Here is a 16,901-nt window from a genome sequence, read left to right on the forward strand (position 1 = left end):
AACATTAATAACTTTCAGTGTAATTCAACCATATAAAAAACAATTAACATCTGAACGTACAGCAATTTAAATTTTAGACAAAAATACAGGAGGGTTTACGCAGAATTCAAACCAAGTTTCCTAACAAAAGTGTTTGAGTCATCTGGGGAGTCAAAGAAGTGATATTTCCCCTCAACAGAGTCTCGAAGATGGGCCAGGTATCGTAGCCCAAACCGGATAGCCTTCGCGAATCAGGCAAATTTCACCCCATTAAATACTGCTCTTTTTTTCAACATCTCAGCACTATGGTACTGGTATAGCCGGATTGAGTGACCCTCCCATTACAATCTTGGTACACTCTGGCTCATTGCAGGATCTGCTCTATTTTGTTAATGTTTTGGCACATTACGATCATTGCTCGAGGAGGCTCCTCTGCACCAGGTCCTAGTCGCAGCGCGCAATCTAGCTCTGGGGAAGAGTGTACTTTCTCGCCCACAATCTTAAACAACATGTTGGCTATGTATTCAGTGGGGGTGTTGTCCTCCATTCCACTCCGGCAAACCCACAAGGTGGATGTTTTGTCTTTGAGACCTGTTCTCCAAGTTATTTTTCAACAACTTGTTTGATTCTTTATGGTCGGAGAGGGCCACCTCCATATTTTTGTTAATCTCTTCCAATTGGCTTGAAATTTGGTTGCGAGATTCATCCACTGAAATTTCACTTCTCTGGACTCCTTGCTTGCTGAACTACAAATGTAATGGCTGACTCCTGCGGGAGAGGCCTTATAACCTGGAACGTGAGGGGGTTGAATGGACCAGTGAATCGGGCAAAAGGGTCTTTGCACACGGTATTTTTTCAGCTCCATCACCACAATGCAGCTGATGGCCACATGGCCATCTGAGGGGAGGGGAGGCTTACCGCCGTCGCAATTTTGTTCCCTGCCAACTCCAGGGAACCTTCTCGTCCCTCAATTTCCTATTCTTGTTATTTTTTGGGGCATTTTCCATTGCCACATTGTTTCCCCCATTCATTTTTAATGTTTTTAATGTTTTATAATTAGCGATGCCATTATTGCGCTACATAGGTCAGATTTTGGTTGGAGCGTCTCTCTCCTCACATCCGCCACCGGAAGTCCCAGGTATGATTCTTGTAAACTTATGTTGCACTCCCTCCAAGACCAAAATATCCTTCCTCCGGCATGGTGTCCAGATCTGCTCACAGTACTCCATGTGGGGCCCAACCAGTGTTTAGTAAAGCTGCGGCATAACTTCTGCGTCTTATACCCTGATTCTCCAGAGGTAAAGGCCAGCATTCCATTTGTCTTCTTGATTGCACTTGTTCGTGGCAATTTAGAGTACTGTGCATTTGAACCCCCAAGTTTCTTTGCACTGAATTTAGCTTCATGCCGTCCATAAAGTACAAGGATCTATCCTTTTTTGGTCCAAAAGGATAACCTCACACTAGCTCACATTGAAATCCATCTGCCAGGTTTGCCCATTAGCCTAGTCTATCATTTCCGCTTTGTAATTTTATGCTGTCATTGACACGATCTACAATGCCACCTGGCTCTTGTCACCAGTTCCTTTTCCATTTTCCCACCTGCCACTGACAGTATTTTCCCAAATCACCACTCAATACTCTGCCTTGCATCATGTCCAAGGATGAGCATATTCAGTTTTACGGAGAGGTTCCAGACAGGGATTGTTCTCTTTAGAGCAAAGAAGGTTAAAAAGAGATTTCATGGAGCCGTTCAATATTATGGGCTGGGGCCAATGGAGGTGGGCAGTTTGAAAGAGCAGATAGGACGAAACGGTTTCCACTGACGAGGGTGAGTAATCAGAGGATCGGGATTGAAATTAATGAAAGACAGATTTGCATTATCAAATTGCACAATCAAATTATTGTTGTAAAGACTGACATCAGCTCCTATATTTTATGGTCTTTACATTTGTTCCCTTGAAACTGGACTAATCCCCAGCCTCCCACATAAAGATGGGTTCAGTCAGAAACTAAAATCAAGCTTACCTATTTGATTTTTACCCAGAATATTAATCCTTGAAACTGTGCTGGAGTTTTTGAGCGTCAGCAGAAAAATACCCAAATGAGCATGGTTCAGTCCTGGAATTGATCAACAGCAAAGTCCAATCACAGTAGTCACTTGTGAACTCACTGGTGTCTCCAAAGATGGGATGACTGATTAAATTCCTTCCCACAAAGGGAGCATGTGAATGGTCTCTCCCCACTGTGAACTCACTGGTGTGTCAGCAGGTGGGATGACCGAGTGATTCCCTTAACACACTGGGAGCGAGTGAACAGTCTCTCCACACTGTGAACTCGCTGGTGTATCAGCTGGATGGATGACTGAGTGAATCTCTTCCCAGAATAGCAGGTGAACGGTCTCTCCTCAGTGCGAAATTGCTGAAATTCAATGAGTTGAGATGCCCACCTCAACCCAGTCCCACACTGACAGCACCTGAACGTTTTCTCGCCGGTATGAACTCGTTGATGGGACAACAGGTTCCTAGATCTTTTAAAGCACTTCCCGCAGACTGCTTATTTAAAAAGGTCTCTCATCGGTGTGAACACGTTGATGGGATATCCGTTCCGAGGAACTTTTAAAGCACTTCCCACAGTCTGGGCATTTAAAAGGTCTCTCATCAGTGTGAACCCGTTGATGGGATATCAGATCAGAGGAACTTTTAAAGCACTTCTTGCAGTCTGGGCATTTAAAAGGTCTCTCATCAGTGTGAACTCGCTGATGGGACATCCTTTCCGAGGAACTTTTAAAGCACTTCGCGCAGTCTGGGCATTTAAAAGGTCTCTCATTGGTGTGAACCCGTTGATGGGATATCAAATCTGAGGAACTTTTAAAGCACTTACCGCAGTCCGGGCATTTAAAAGGTCTCTCATCTGTGTGAACCTGTTGATGGGACATCAGATTCCCGGAACTTCTAAAGCACTTCCCGCAGTCTGGGCATTTGAAAGGTCTCTCATCAGTGTGAACCCGTTGATGGGACATTAGGTTCCTGCAACTTTTAAAGCACTTCCCACAGTCTGGGCATTGAAAAGGTCTCTTATCAGTGTGAACCTGTTGATGAGACATCAGATCCCAGGAACGTTTAAAGCACTTCTCGCAGCCTGGGCATTTAAAAGGTCTCTCATCATTGTGAACCCGTTTATGAGACATCAGTTCCCAGGAACTTTTAAAGCACTTCCCGCAATCTGGGCATTTAAAAGGTCTCTCATCACTGTGAACTCTTTGATGGGATATCAGCTTTGAGGAACCTGTAAAGCACTTCCCGCAGTCTAAGCATTTAAAAGGTCTCTCATCGGTGTGAACCCGTTGATGGGATATTAGCTTTGAGGAACTTTTAAAGTACTTGCCGCAGTCTGAGCATTTAAAACGTTTCTCATCAGTGTGAACTCGTTGATGGGACCGTAGATTCCCAGAACTTTTGAAGTACTTCCCGCAGTCTGGGCATTTAAAAGGTCTTTCATCAGTGTGAACTCGTTGATGGGGTATCAGGTGCCTGGAATTTTTAAAGCATTTTCCACAGTCTAGGCATTTAAACGGCGTCTCATCAATGTGAACTCGCTGGTGTGTCAGAAGGTCAGATGACTGAGTGAATCCCTTCCCACACTCAGAGCAGGTGAATGGTCTCTCTCCAGTGTGAACTCGCTGGTGTCTCTGTAGGTGGGATGATTGAGTGAATCCTTTCCCACACTCTGAGCAGGTGAATGGTCTCTCAGTGTGAATGCGCGGGTGTGTCTGCAGTGCTGATGACATAGTAAACTTCTTCTCACACTCTGAGCAGGTGAATGGTCTCTCTCCAGTGTGACACCGTTGATGAACTTCTAGGATTGATTGGCAATTGAATCCCTATGCACAATCCTTACATTTCAATAATTGCTTCCCTTTGTGATTGTGTTTATGGTCCGCAAGGTCAAATAATCAGCTGAATCTTTGTCCACACACAGAATACGTGTACAGTTTCTCCCCACTGGGAACAGTGCTTTTTCCTTCCATGTTCAAAACCTGATGATATTCAGATTACCATAAATTGTGTGATTCTTGCCAGATCCTGATGTGATGTTTTGTTAGTTTCCCGACTGCAAATCCTCCCCTTCTAATACCCTGTGGAATTGATTGAAAACAGAAAAAAAGGAGTGAGAGAGAACCACTAAAACACAAAGGCAGAAATTGAGCTGAATGAATCTGGTAATTTTTGGAGCCAGCACCATGACAATTGCTGGTTTGTTGTAAAAACCTAACTAGTTCACTAATGTCCTTCAGGGAAGGGAACCAACAACCAGTCTAGGTCTACACATGACTGGGGCTTCGATGTGAGGAGGGGGCAGCTGAGCAGGGTTTGGAGATGTGGGAGGAGAAGAGGCCAAGGAGAGAATTTTATATGTCTACAACCAGTCAGAATCTCCCAAACCCTCAACCTCCACCAGTTAAACAGATCAGGTTCACATGTCTATGTGAACACCATGACCTCCAAGTCATACATCATCCTGACTGGAGTGAGATGCAGTCCTCGATGAACAGAACTTTCCTCCATTTAAATATTGGTACGACTGAAGCCAATGTCTCCAATCCCCACTATAAACTCCACCCCATGCACACTGACACCATCCCTTTCCCTGGAAACTACTGAACATAGAACATATAGTGCAAAATGAGACCATTCGGCCCATCGAGTATGCACCGACCCACTTAAGCCTCCCTTCCACTCTATCCCCGGAACCCAATAACCCCTCCTAACCTTTTTTGGACACAAAGGGCAATTTAGCATGGCCAATCCACCTAACCTGCACGCCTTTGGACTGTGGGAGGAAACCAGAGCAACTGGAGGAAACCCACGCAGACACGGGGAGAACGTGCAGACTCCGCACAGACAGTGACCCAGCGGTCTGGGTTTGCCATTGTCATTTCCAGTGTCTATGCCTGGTGGCCTGCCCCATTTCAGACCTTTTTACTGACTTTGGAGCAGTTGGATACAACTAAGGGGCTTGCTCTTCCATTTCAGAAGACATTTAAGAGTCAGATTGCTGCAGATTTGGAGTCACATATGTGCAAGACAAGGTGAGGACAGCAGATTTTTTTTCTCTAAATAGCATTAGTGAACCAGATGGTTTGTATATGACCATTAACAATGGTTCTTTGTTCACCATTAGTCTTTCGATTTCATACTTTTAGTAAATTCAACTTCCACACATGCCGTGGCAGGATTCAAAGCTGGGTTCCCAGAGCATTATCCTGCGTCCCCAGCGAATTAGTCTGGGTGTCACCACCGCTAAATCGATGTTTCTCTGTGACTCCTATCTCGTAGTAAAAAACAAACACACACATCATTGGCTCTTTAGAGACATTTTGATTCTGGACTCTGGATCCCATGTGAAACACATTTGTTCTGTGATGTCTGGACTGTAAACCTTTCTTTTCTCTGTCAGTCTTTTGCTGTATGAATGAAAATGGAACAATGTTGATACCCTCTTACCTCACTTTGAGAGTCTGTAAACAAAAATAACCCTTTGAGTTCATCCTATCGCACGGGAGTGGGAAATTTGCCATCGCTTATAAAGGAGGAATTAAATCAAAATGGTTTACAAATGGATGGTGAGTGAAGAAGTCAGTATAGTTTAAATTATCACCCCCCCCCCCCCCCCACATATCCCAGTAACATTGGTTGACATGATTAGCTCATGATTTTTAAACTTTCATGCATTTAATACTTCTTCACAATAAGTCTTGTTAAACGATCACCCCTGTGCTCACTGACCTTCAAAAGACTCCTGCTTCAAAAGCACCAAAAATTTGAAATTCTCGCTCTTGTTTTCCTCCATGGTTGTGACTGTCCCTATCTCTGCAATGTCTCCCAGCCACGCAGCTACCGAGATCGCTACACTCATCGAATTCCAGCCTATTGAACATTCCTGATTTTAACTGCTCCACCATTCGTGACCTTTATTTCATTTGCCTGGGCCACAAGCTCTGGAACCGAGAAACCGTGAAGTGCCTGTGCACTGAGGCGCTGGAACCTAACCAGGCGCGTGGAAATTGGATTAAAATGGGTGGCGTGATTGTTTTTTCAATTTATTGGACAAAGCAGACATAGTGGGCTGAATGGCCTCTTTCTGCCCCAAATAAACAGTACTATGCACGCGCGTTACTGCATAATACCGCACAAATATGACCACCACGCATGCGCCCTGCTCCACATTGCCTGTTAAGAGACATGGCAGCAGTGAACTCCGGTCTGAAATGGGGGAAAAACTGTTGGACAAACGGGGAACCGGCAACTTCTTTTTCGGGTTAGGTGGTTCACAGAATATGTTCACAAAGACTCTCCGCCCACCTGCCGGATCCATGGCCCCCGTCATTCCACGAACTTACCCACTGGACATTAGATCAACTACTGCATGTTCGCCATTGCTCAGAGTGCGCATGCTCCACTCATACCTCCCCCTCACTTCCATTCCGATTGGTTGGAGGAACAGCCACTTTCCGCCCGCTCCTCCAATCCCGCCTATCTTTCTCTATTGGTTCGCAGCTTCCGTCAATCAGCTTGGCACCAATACTGTTTAGATTGCTTTCCAGAGGCTCGGCTTGGAGCAAGGTTTTGCTGCTCTTCGAACTTCTTCCTGTCTCACAGTGAAGGAAGGAAGGGCCGATACATTGGGGAACGCTGATCGATGTGACCCGAAAGCAAGGTACTAGAGATCTTGCAGCTCCCATTTCGAAGCGGATCATGTTGGAAATACTCAGCGGGGGGATTGTTTGCTGTTGCCTCTTTTGCTCCCGTGCCTGGGACTTTGGAGTGGGAGGTGTCAGGTGATCTCATGCCGATGCTGCAGGAGCAGAGGCCCAATTCGGCTGTGCCACTCGGAGGTTGGATGCGGATACTTTGTGAACTGCTGGTGACCTGTGTCACAGAACGTAGCACAATACAGGCCCTTCGGCCACGATGTTGTGCCGACCATTTATCCTAATCTAAGATTACCCAACCTACACCCCTTCAATTTACTGCTGTCCATGTGCCTGTCCGAGAGTCACTGAAATGTCCCTCATGACTCTGACTCTACCACCTCTGCTGACAGTGCTTTACACCCACCCACCACTCTGTGTAAAGAACCTACCTCTGATATCTCCCCTATACGTTCCTCAAATCACCTTAAAATTATGTCCCCTCGTGACAGCCATTTATGTCTGGGGGAAAGTCTCTGGCTACCTAATCTATCCGTGCCTCCCATCACCACCAGTGTCGTGGCTTTTTAGTGCACACAGTTTGGGAGCCGTGTGATTTGTTGATGTTGTATGTTACTTGTTTGTATTTTATGTTTGGATCTGAATGCAAGGGTATAGTGAGTGTGAGTGACTGTTTTCGCATTAATTGGAGACCCGGCAAGTGCGAAGAACAACATCATGACGAGTGTGAGGAAAAACCTCTTGCCAAGAACGATGGCACAGCAAGGGCATACTGAGTGCGAGGGTCCTGTTTACTACATATTTGTTTACTATGTAATTGTTTTCTTCATGTGACTACAATGTTGTGTGTTCTGTTGATACATATATTTTGTAGTGTATCAGTGCCTGTATGTATAGCATGATGCCTTTTCCCTATGGACTCATGGTACCTGTGATATGAGGTGGTTCATGGACCAGGTTTGGTCTGTCTCCTTGTAAAGGTGAAATGCAGGTACTTTTACGGTGTTTTGTCTGTTTACTGTTTCATGTTGTTTTGTACTTTGTTTTTGTAAACAAATGAACACTTAATAAATTAAAATGTGCTTAGCCTCCATTGCTGATTCTTGGCAGTATTTTTGGTTTGAGAGTTCGAGCTTGGGACAGCAATTCTAGATGCTCCTCATACCTGTTTGGACTGTTTTCCGGCAGTTGGGCTTGGTGCAAGGTTCTCCTACTCTTCTGGCTGTCTGCTGCCTGTTGCAGTGTGTGTTTCCTGCCTTATCTACCTGGTTATGTGGAGATGGAAGGAGTCATAGAATCTGGGAATCATACAGCACAGAAAGGCCCTTTGGCCTATCATGTCTGCACTGGTTAAAAACAACCACGTAACCATTCTAATCCCATTATCCAGCACTTGGTCCATTGCTTTTTATGCCTTGGGATCGCAAGTGCACATCTAAATACTTCTCAAATGTTATGTATGAGGGTCTCTGTCTCCACCACCCTTTCAAGCAGCGAATTTCAAAAACCCACCGATGTCTGGGAACAAAAAGCTTTTTCACCCATCCATCTCAACCTCCGTCCCCTTACCTTAAATCTATGCCCCAGGTCATTGACCTCTCCACCAACGGGAACTATTTGTTCCTGTTTACTTTATCTATGCCACTCATAATTTTATACATCTCAATCATGTCCTCCCTCAGTCTCCACTGCTCCAAGGAAAACAATCCAAGTATATCCAATCTCTCCTCAAAACTGAAACTGTCCAGCCAAGGCAACATTCTAGTAAATCCCCTCTGCACTCTTTCCAGTGCTATCACATCCCTCATATAATGTGGATTTCAGAACTGCACACAATACTTTAGCTGTGGCCTCACTAAAGTTTTATACAGTTCCAGCATCACCTCCCTGCCCTTAAACTCTATGCCTCAGATATCATATGCCTTCTTAACCACTATCCATCAGCTCTGCTACCTTAAGGGACCGGTGTACATGGACAACAAGATCCCTCTGATCCTCAATGCTTCCCAATGTCCTGCCATTTATCAGGTATCCCCTTGCTTTGTTTGTCCTGCCCAAGTGCATTACCTCACACTTATCCAGATGGATTCCATTTGCCACTGGTCAGCCCACCGATATCCTCCTGTAATCAAAGGCTATCCTCACTATTTATCACCCCACCAATTTTCTGGCTCCAAACACAAATAACCACTGTGGTCCTTAATGGGCCCTAATTCTTCCTGAGATACCCTTTACCTTAATGTACTTTTAAGACAACTTAGGATTTCCTTTATTTTACCTGCCAGTGTCCTTTTTGATCTCCTAATTTTCTTTTTAAGTTTCCTCTTGCACATTCTAAATGCTTCTAGGATATCTGCTGTTTTGAGCATTTGGCATCTGCCATAAGCCTCCCTTTTTCTCCTTATCCAATGCTGAATATCCCTAAATATCAAAGGTTCATTGGAGTTGTTGGTCCCACCCTTTTTCTTTATTGGAACATGTTGGACCTGCATGCTGCCTATTTCCTTCTTGAATGCATCCCACTGTTCTGTCACAGATTTGCCTAAAAGTGGCTGCTCCCAGTCAAATCTGGCCAAATCATGTCTGATCTTATTAAAATCGGCCAACCCTCAGATTAGAACTTCGATCTTGGGCTCATCGTTGTACTTTTCCATAATAATCTTGAATCTAATGAAGTTACATTTGACCCTTCAAGCCTGTTCTGCATTCCACAAGATCATGACTGATTTGTTGCATTGACTTCCACACTCTTCATCTACCCTCGATAACCTTAGGTTCTTTTTAGGCATGGGAATCAATCTACCTCTGCCCCAAAATATTCAGCCTTTACCGCCTTCTGACGCAGAGAGTTCTAATGCCACACAACACTTAGACAGGAAAAGATTCTCTTCAACACTGTCCGAAAAGGGCGATCACTGATTTTTAAAAAAGTGCCCCCTAGTGCTGGACTCAATCCCAAGCGGAAAAATCGTTCCCGCGTCCAGCTTGTCAAGATCTTCCAGGATCCTACGTACTTCAATCAAGTCACCTCTCACTCTTCTAAACTCCAGTGGAAACAAGTACAGGGTAGAATGAAATGAAAATCGCTTATTGTCACAAGTAGGCTTCAAATGAAGTTACTGTGAAAAGGCCCTAGTTGCCACATTCTGGTACCTGTTCGGGAAGGCTGGTATGGGAATTGAACCATGCTGCAGGCCTGCCTTGGTCTGCTTTAAAAGCCAGAAATTTAGCCCTGCGCTAAACCAGGGCGGAGGTTCAGAACAGACAATTCTATTTTGATGAAACATTCTTTCCTCTCTTGTTTCCCCACAGATATGGTTTAGAGCAAAATGAGCCAAAGTCAGCAAAAAAAGTAAAGGGAACCTTCCTAAATGAACACTCCCACATGATGCAGGTACAGCACATCACTTGGCCCTCCATCCTTAATTTATTTAATTAGTTTTTCATTTAAAAAAAAATTTCGACTGTTTTTTCATATCTCTCGTAAATACGTTGATCTGAAAGCAACTTATAATCAGTAATTTGAAATTGGTTTTCCAATTTAGCACAGATTTCCTATTAGTCTTTGAACTCACGGCCTTTTTCAGTTTTTTTTCCCCAATCAAGGTGTATCACCCTCCTTCCTGGGCTGCTCTCCGGTGTCTATATCACTCAACTTCCCAGGATGCTCTCCAATTTTTATATCCCTCCCCTTCCCAGGCTGCTCTCCATCACCTTCCCGGGCTGCTCTATGGTTTTCTCATGCTCCGCTCATGTTGCTCCTACTCTTCCCAAGAGAGGCTTGCATTGGTCCAGACAGGGCAACAGGTTCCCTTCTCTGAAGGACATTCATGAATCAGTTGGGTTTTTACAACAATACAGCAGCTTTCATGGTCACTTTTCCTTGTGCCAGCCGCACAAATGACCAGATTCATTCAGTACAATTTCACAACCTGCCTTTGTGTTTTTGTAGGTTCTCTCTCCCTTTTTTCTGTTTTAAATCATTTTCACAGGGTATTTGAAGTGGAGGATTTGTAGTTGGGGAAACCAAACATCTCACCAAGATCTGACAGAGTTGCTCAATTTATCATAACCTGAATATCATTGGATTTAGAACATGGTGAAAAAAACACCGTTCGCAGTGGGGAGAAACCGTACATGAATTCTGTGTGTAGATGCGGCTTCAGTCAATCACCTGACCTGTCAAAACCTAAATAGAGTCACAACAGGGAGAAAGCTTGGAAATGTGGGGATTGTGGGAAGGGATTTAATTATCTAGTTCAGCTGGAAGCTCATCAACACAGCCACACTGGGGAGTGACTACTCATCTGCTCCGAGCGTGGAAAGGGATTCACTCAGTCATCCCACCTGCTGACACACCAACAAGCTTACATTGGGTAGAGGCTATTCACTTGCACCCACTGTGGGAAGGGATTTATTAATTCAACCGACCTTCTCACACACGAGTTTATACTGGGGGGGGGGAGACCATTCACTTGCCCTAAGTGTAGTAAGGTGTTCATTAATTCATCCAACTTTTGGTGACGGGGATATGCTGAGCAGTCACACACAAGGTGGCTCTCCTCCGATGGACAAGAAAATAGGCACTTTCAGTCAAAATTAACCCGCAAAAACTAAACTAAAAGATTCCCTCATCCTCAACAACACAAAGACTAGCAGGAATGGCGGGAACCAGCAGTTCCAGAGGCCACAGAGAAACAAAAAGTGGCAGAAAAGGACAGGAGAAGCGAGCAAGTGGGCCAGCGGACTCACGAGGTGGCGGGTCCCCGGCCACACCCGACAGAGGGAGACCAGTGACCCGCAAGACGAGCTCCACCAGCACCCGCCCCCCCACTCCCCCCACTGACCAGAGGATGGTCGGAAGACATTCCTCACAAAAGAACTGCAGGAAGAAATAAAAGTCAAGATCAAGTTGGCGGCGACAGAAGTGCTGGCCACCACAGAGGTGGGCCTCAACAAAGTGGAAAAGAGACAAGAGGCTCAGTGAAATACAATAAAAGCACTGGAGAGAGCCTTCACATACCAGAGTGATCGAATCATCACCCTGGAGGCCAAAATAAAGAGGTTTGTGGTGGTCCAGGGAACCTGAAGAGGAAGAGACGGACCAGGAGAACCGGTTAAGGCGGCAAAACATTGGAATAGTTTGCCTGCCAAAAGGAACCAAGGGCAGGGATCCAACAACCTATGTGGCCCAGATGCTGGGAAACCTGGTGGGGTGGGACAACCTCCACAACCCACCTGAGATCGACAGGGCCCAAAGGACCCTCCGGCCAAAACACAAGGCTGGGGAGCAGCCGAGAGTGATCATCACTGAGCTACACTGGTACCAGGGCCGGGAAAGAATCCCACGATGGGCCAGGCAAACAAAGACCTGCAGTTGGGGGGAACACAGAATCAGAGTGTACCAAGTCATTGGGGAAGACCTGGCAAAGCGCCGGGCAGAATTTAATAGGGAAAGGTCGGCCCAGGAACAAAATCAAGTTTGGGATGCTGTACCAGCCAAACTTTGGGTAACATACCAGGGCATGGAGCACTACTTTACCGCCCCTTCAGATGTGGACGAGTTTGTCCTAAAATACGGACCGGATTAGCAACAGAGAAGGCAGCGATGAAGCAGACACAGGAGAGACAGATAATGGTAAAGGATGATTTCCGCGGGACTGTACCGCCTCGTTCTGAACCGGGGAACCAGTTCAGAAAAAGGAGGGGGTGAGGAAGATACAGAGAGGAAATCAAAACAGCAGGCATAAGAGAGGGTCACGCTGACCCCAGGAAGGGGGCCACCACACTAGCAGGAAATCTAGCACCAGGACGTATGAGTGTCGGAGGTAAGGGCCTGGGGGTGCACATCGCATCTCCCACCAGGGGGAGAACAGCTGGCGAGGGGCGGATAAACCACACCACCAAGGGAGGGAAATCTAGGAGGCAGAAGGGGAGGAATAGAGGGGGGCAACAACAGTAGGTGGGGGAGATAGCAGAAGGGGGGAGAAGTAAAACCACAGAGGGAACAAAGGGACGGGATGGGGGGAGAGAATGGATCTAGGCTGGCTAATACAGGCCACACGTGGCAACAAGGAACAAGGTGGCACCGTAAGCAGCCACTTTGGAGGGTCCCTAAACAAGTGGACACCAAGGAGTGTTGGGGCATGGCCTCATGGTGAGTATAGTGTCCTCAGTCATCTTGGATGGCCCCCTAACAATGGGAAACTCCGGAGTGCAATCAAATGGTAAGTATGGTTGATCCCGTAGGTGGGGGCAGTCAGAAACTCACCATCAGAATAGTTACCTGGAACGTCGGGGAACTTAACGGCCCAGTGAAAAGTTCCAGAATCTTCACCCACCTGAAAAGTATGAAAGGCGACAAAGTCTTCCTCCAAGAGACGCACCTGAGGGAGAAGGACCGACTGCGGGAAAGAAAGGGCTGACATACCATTCATACTACCGACGAGACGGGGTGTATACATGCTACTTAGTATGAGGACGACCTCTACCGTGACAAGGGCGTTTACGAACTCAGGAGAATGGTACATCATGGTCAGGAGTGTCCTGGAAGGGGAACCAGTAATCTTGGTGAACGTGTACGTGCCCAACTGGGATGACACAGAATTTATAAAGAAGACTCTGGTGGAAATCTCTGACAAAGACACCCACAGACTAACATGGGAGGAGACTTTAACTGTGTCCAGGACCGTCTGACAGACAGGACAACCCCAAAACACGGAAAACGGCCAACATGGCTAGAGAACTATGGATATTAATGGAGCAGATGTGGGCAGTGGACCCATGGAGGTTCATGCACCCGGGAGAGAAGGATTTCTAATTTATTTCACAAGTACACAGGGTTTATATCCGTATTGACTTATTTGTGGTAGGGAAATCAGTGCTTCCAGGAAAGTAAGAGCGGAATATTCCGCAATCGTAGTCTCCCACCGTGCTCCAAACAACAAGGATGTGAGGATAGAGATGGGCATGCCTTCCCCACCCCCCCCAACCCGTGGAGGTTGGACATGGCCCTCCTGGCTGACAAATATCACAGGCCATAGATGAGTACACAACTAGCAACTGGAACGGGGAGATCTCACCCTCCACATTCTGGGAGGCGCTGAAGGCTGTAAACTGAGGAGAAATTATCGCCTACAAGGCATGCAGAGATAAGGAAAAGAGGATAGCTCGGCAACAACTGGACAGTTCCATACTGGAGGTAGACAGACAGTACTCCATACTAGAGGTAGAGAGACCGTAGAGTTTCTGGCGGAGAGGAAGAGGCTACAAATGGACTTTAACCTGGAACCAGGAAAGCAGTGCACCAAGTCCGACAGTCATGGGGGACCTTCTACAAACACGGAGAAAAAGCCAGCTCCCTGTTGGCTCACCAGCTAAGAAAGCAAGCAGCCATGAGGGAAATAGCAAAGGTGGACTGGTAGCCGAGCCAACAAAAGGTCAATGAAGCATTCTAGGCCTTCTACCGAGGGCTGTACACCTCCAAACTCCTTACAGGGACTCGGGAATTAAACAGTTCCTTGATGGACTGTTTATGCCAGTCGTGGTGGAAGATAGGGGGAGGGGGCTGGAAGCACCGCTAGAACTGGGAGAGGTCATGGAGAGTATCAGCTCTATGCAGGCGGGGAAAGCGCCAGGACCAGATGGGTTCCCGGCAGACTTCTACAAAAGATTTGCGGCAGCACTGACGTCGCACCTGCAGGAGGTGTTTGCAAAATCACTAGCGCAGGACACTTCATCTTCAATGCTAGCACAAGCCACTATATCGCTGATACGCAAGAAAGACAAAGACCCAACAGAATGCAAATCCTATGGACCCATTTCGCGGCTCAATGCGGATGAGAAAATACTCGCAGAAACTCTGGACAGGCGACTGGAGAACTGCGAACCAGAGGAGGTTGAAGAAAACCAGACGGGCCTTGTCAAGGGTAGACAGCTGACAGTGAACATCAGGGGCCTGCTGAAGAGATAATGGTCCCATCCGGGGAAAGAACACCAGAGATGATCATCTCACTGGACGCAGAGACAGAGTTGAGTGGAAGTACCTCATTGAGGTACCAGAGCTGTTTGGGCTTTGGACAGGGTTCACCTCATGGGTGAACCTCCCTGTATACCGCCCCCATGGCGAGCGTATGGACCAACACCACCAGTTCTGAATACTTCCAGCTGCAAAGAGGCATAAGGCAGGGATGCCCGCTGTCCCCGCTCCAATTCACCCTGGCAATTGAGTCATTGGTGATCGCCCTTAGAGCGCCGAAAAACTGGAAGGGAATCCGAAGAGGACAGAGAGTGAGCACAGAGTCTCACTCTATACAAATGATCTGCTCCTCTACATCTCAAACCCACAAATCAGCATGGAAGGGATCATGAAGCTCATAAGAGAGTTTGGAGCCTTCTCGGCTACAAGCTCTACCTGACCTGAGAAAGAGTGAAGTCTTCCCAGTGATCCTAAAAGGGGGAGAAGCAGAGCTGGAGAGACTGCCGTTTATATGAGCCCAATGCAAATTCCAGATTGCCCACAACTGAACACGGATCCACAAATGGAATCTGACCAGTCTGGTGGAGGAAGGAAAAAAGGACCTACTGAGATGGTGGGTGCAAACGATCAAGATGTACGTGCTGCCCAGTTTCCTCTTTCTGTTCAGATCCATAACAATCTACATTCCCAAGGCCTTCTTTAAGTCGGTCGAGAAAAATGATCATGGCATTTGCGCTTGGATTTGGGGGGGTGCACTGGTAGAAGAACCAAAGGATCCCCAAAAAGATTGTACAGAGAAAAAGAAAAATGGAGGGCATTGCCCTCCCACTCCCCAAATCTACAATACTACCACTGGGCAGCCACAGCAGAAGGAGTGAGGGGATGAGTGAAAGAATCAGAAACGGAATAGGTGAGGATGGACAAGAGTTCCTGCACATTCTGCCTCCGAGCTCGCGCCAGAATGGCGTTCCCATCCCCACCAGCCAAGCACTCAACAAGTGCAGTGGTGGTAGCCACACTCCAAACCTGGAACCAAATCAGACAGCACTTCACCCTCACCAAAATATCTACTATGGCCCCAATCGGCGACAACCACAGGTTCACACCAGCCATGATGAATGCCACCTTTAAGAATTGTGGACAGGACGGTGGAACGCTGACTGTTAGGGACAGAGTAGCGACTTTAGAGGAACCAACAGAAAAACTACAACTACCCAACGGGAACAAACTGGGACACCTACAGGTAAAGAACTACATTCGCAATGAGATGACAACATACCCACGGACACCGAAACATTCAATGTTCGAGGAACTACTGGACGCGGGCAATTTGGGTGGGAGGAACTGTGAGGACCTATATGGATGACAGCTAGAAGTCAGGCTCACCACTGGACAAGACACGGCAAAAATGGGAGGAAGAATTAGGGATCTAAATAGGGTGGGGACTCTGGAGCGAAGCACTAAACCGGGCCAACTTCACCTCCACATACGTAAGGGTCAGCCTCATGCAACTGAATGTGGTGCACACAGCACAGCTAATCAGAACCCGAATGAGTTGGTTCTTCCCAGAGGTGGAGGCAAAATGTGAATGGTGCAAAGGAGACCGGGGGTGGGGGAGGAAGAACAAGGCCACAAAGATGGGGCCCTCCTGCAGGGACAAAGGGTCCCAGGTCACATGGGGGCCAGCTCAGACTGAAACAACCCGGTACGTAGAAGGTGCACCAGCCCGCCCCCGCAACCACTCCCCACACTGCAGAGGTAACAAAAGAATGGATCAGAGTTTCAGCAGCAGGTGAGCTAAGAATGGGATGGAGTAGGGAAATGTTATTGAGGTGAAAATAGGAGGACTTAGTAATGATCTGGATACGTAATGGGAAGCTCATCTTGCGCTGAAATATTTCTTTTTTTAAATATAAATTTAGAGTACCCAATTAATTTTTTCCAATAAAGGGGCAATTTAGCATGGCCGACCCACCTTCCCTGCACATCTTGGGTTGTGGGGGTAAGAACCACGCAACCCACGGGAGAATGTGCAAACTCCACACAGACAGTGACCCAGGGGCAGAATCGAACCTGGATCGTCGGCACCATGAGGCAGCAGTGCTAACCACTGCACCACTGTGCCGCCCTGGGGTAAAATATTTCACCATGATTGTGAACAGTTTGGTTCAACGTCAGGCAGCTGTCAGGGAGAGTGATTGGAATAGTGTCTAGGACACAGAATTTCTAGCA

General features: G+C 46.8%; 2 protein-coding genes across 6 annotated transcripts in view; one reads left to right on the forward strand and one right to left on the reverse strand.

Annotated features, from left to right (window-relative positions):
• On the reverse strand, positions 1 to 6,439 carry LOC119951690 (zinc finger protein 271-like). Of its 3 annotated transcripts, none has more exons than XM_038774924.1 (2): positions 6,380 to 6,439; positions 1 to 4,114 (listed from the first exon to the last, which is right to left on the reverse strand). In XM_038774924.1, exon 2 carries the CDS (start codon positions 3,764 to 3,766, stop codon positions 2,537 to 2,539), a length of 1,230 nt encoding a protein of 409 aa, XP_038630852.1. In that variant the 5' UTR covers positions 3,767 to 4,114; positions 6,380 to 6,439; the 3' UTR covers positions 1 to 2,536. The 3 variants fall into 3 exon arrangements, with proteins under 3 accessions (XP_038630852.1, XP_038630855.1, XP_038630853.1); XM_038774927.1 differs by having other exon boundaries at positions 6,342 to 6,430; XM_038774925.1 differs by lacking the exon at positions 6,380 to 6,439 and adding an exon at positions 5,766 to 5,896.
• LOC119951695 (zinc finger protein 239-like) overlaps positions 4,806 to 16,901 on the forward strand; it is a 24,819-nt gene continuing 12,723 nt past the window's right edge. Inside the window, exons 1-2 of one of the 3 annotated variants that reach the window (XM_038774948.1) lie at positions 4,806 to 5,068; positions 10,004 to 10,085. The gene's annotated coding sequence lies outside the window, so the exon portion shown is untranslated. Of the gene's footprint in view, positions 5,069 to 6,355; positions 6,697 to 10,003; positions 10,086 to 16,901 lie in introns of those variants that run through there. The other 2 variants (XM_038774946.1, XM_038774949.1) reach the window with 2 other exon arrangements.

The sequence above is a fragment of the Scyliorhinus canicula genome, chromosome 17 (assembly GCF_902713615.1).
Source record: "Scyliorhinus canicula chromosome 17, sScyCan1.1, whole genome shotgun sequence".
NCBI lineage: Eukaryota > Metazoa > Chordata > Chondrichthyes > Carcharhiniformes > Scyliorhinidae > Scyliorhinus > Scyliorhinus canicula.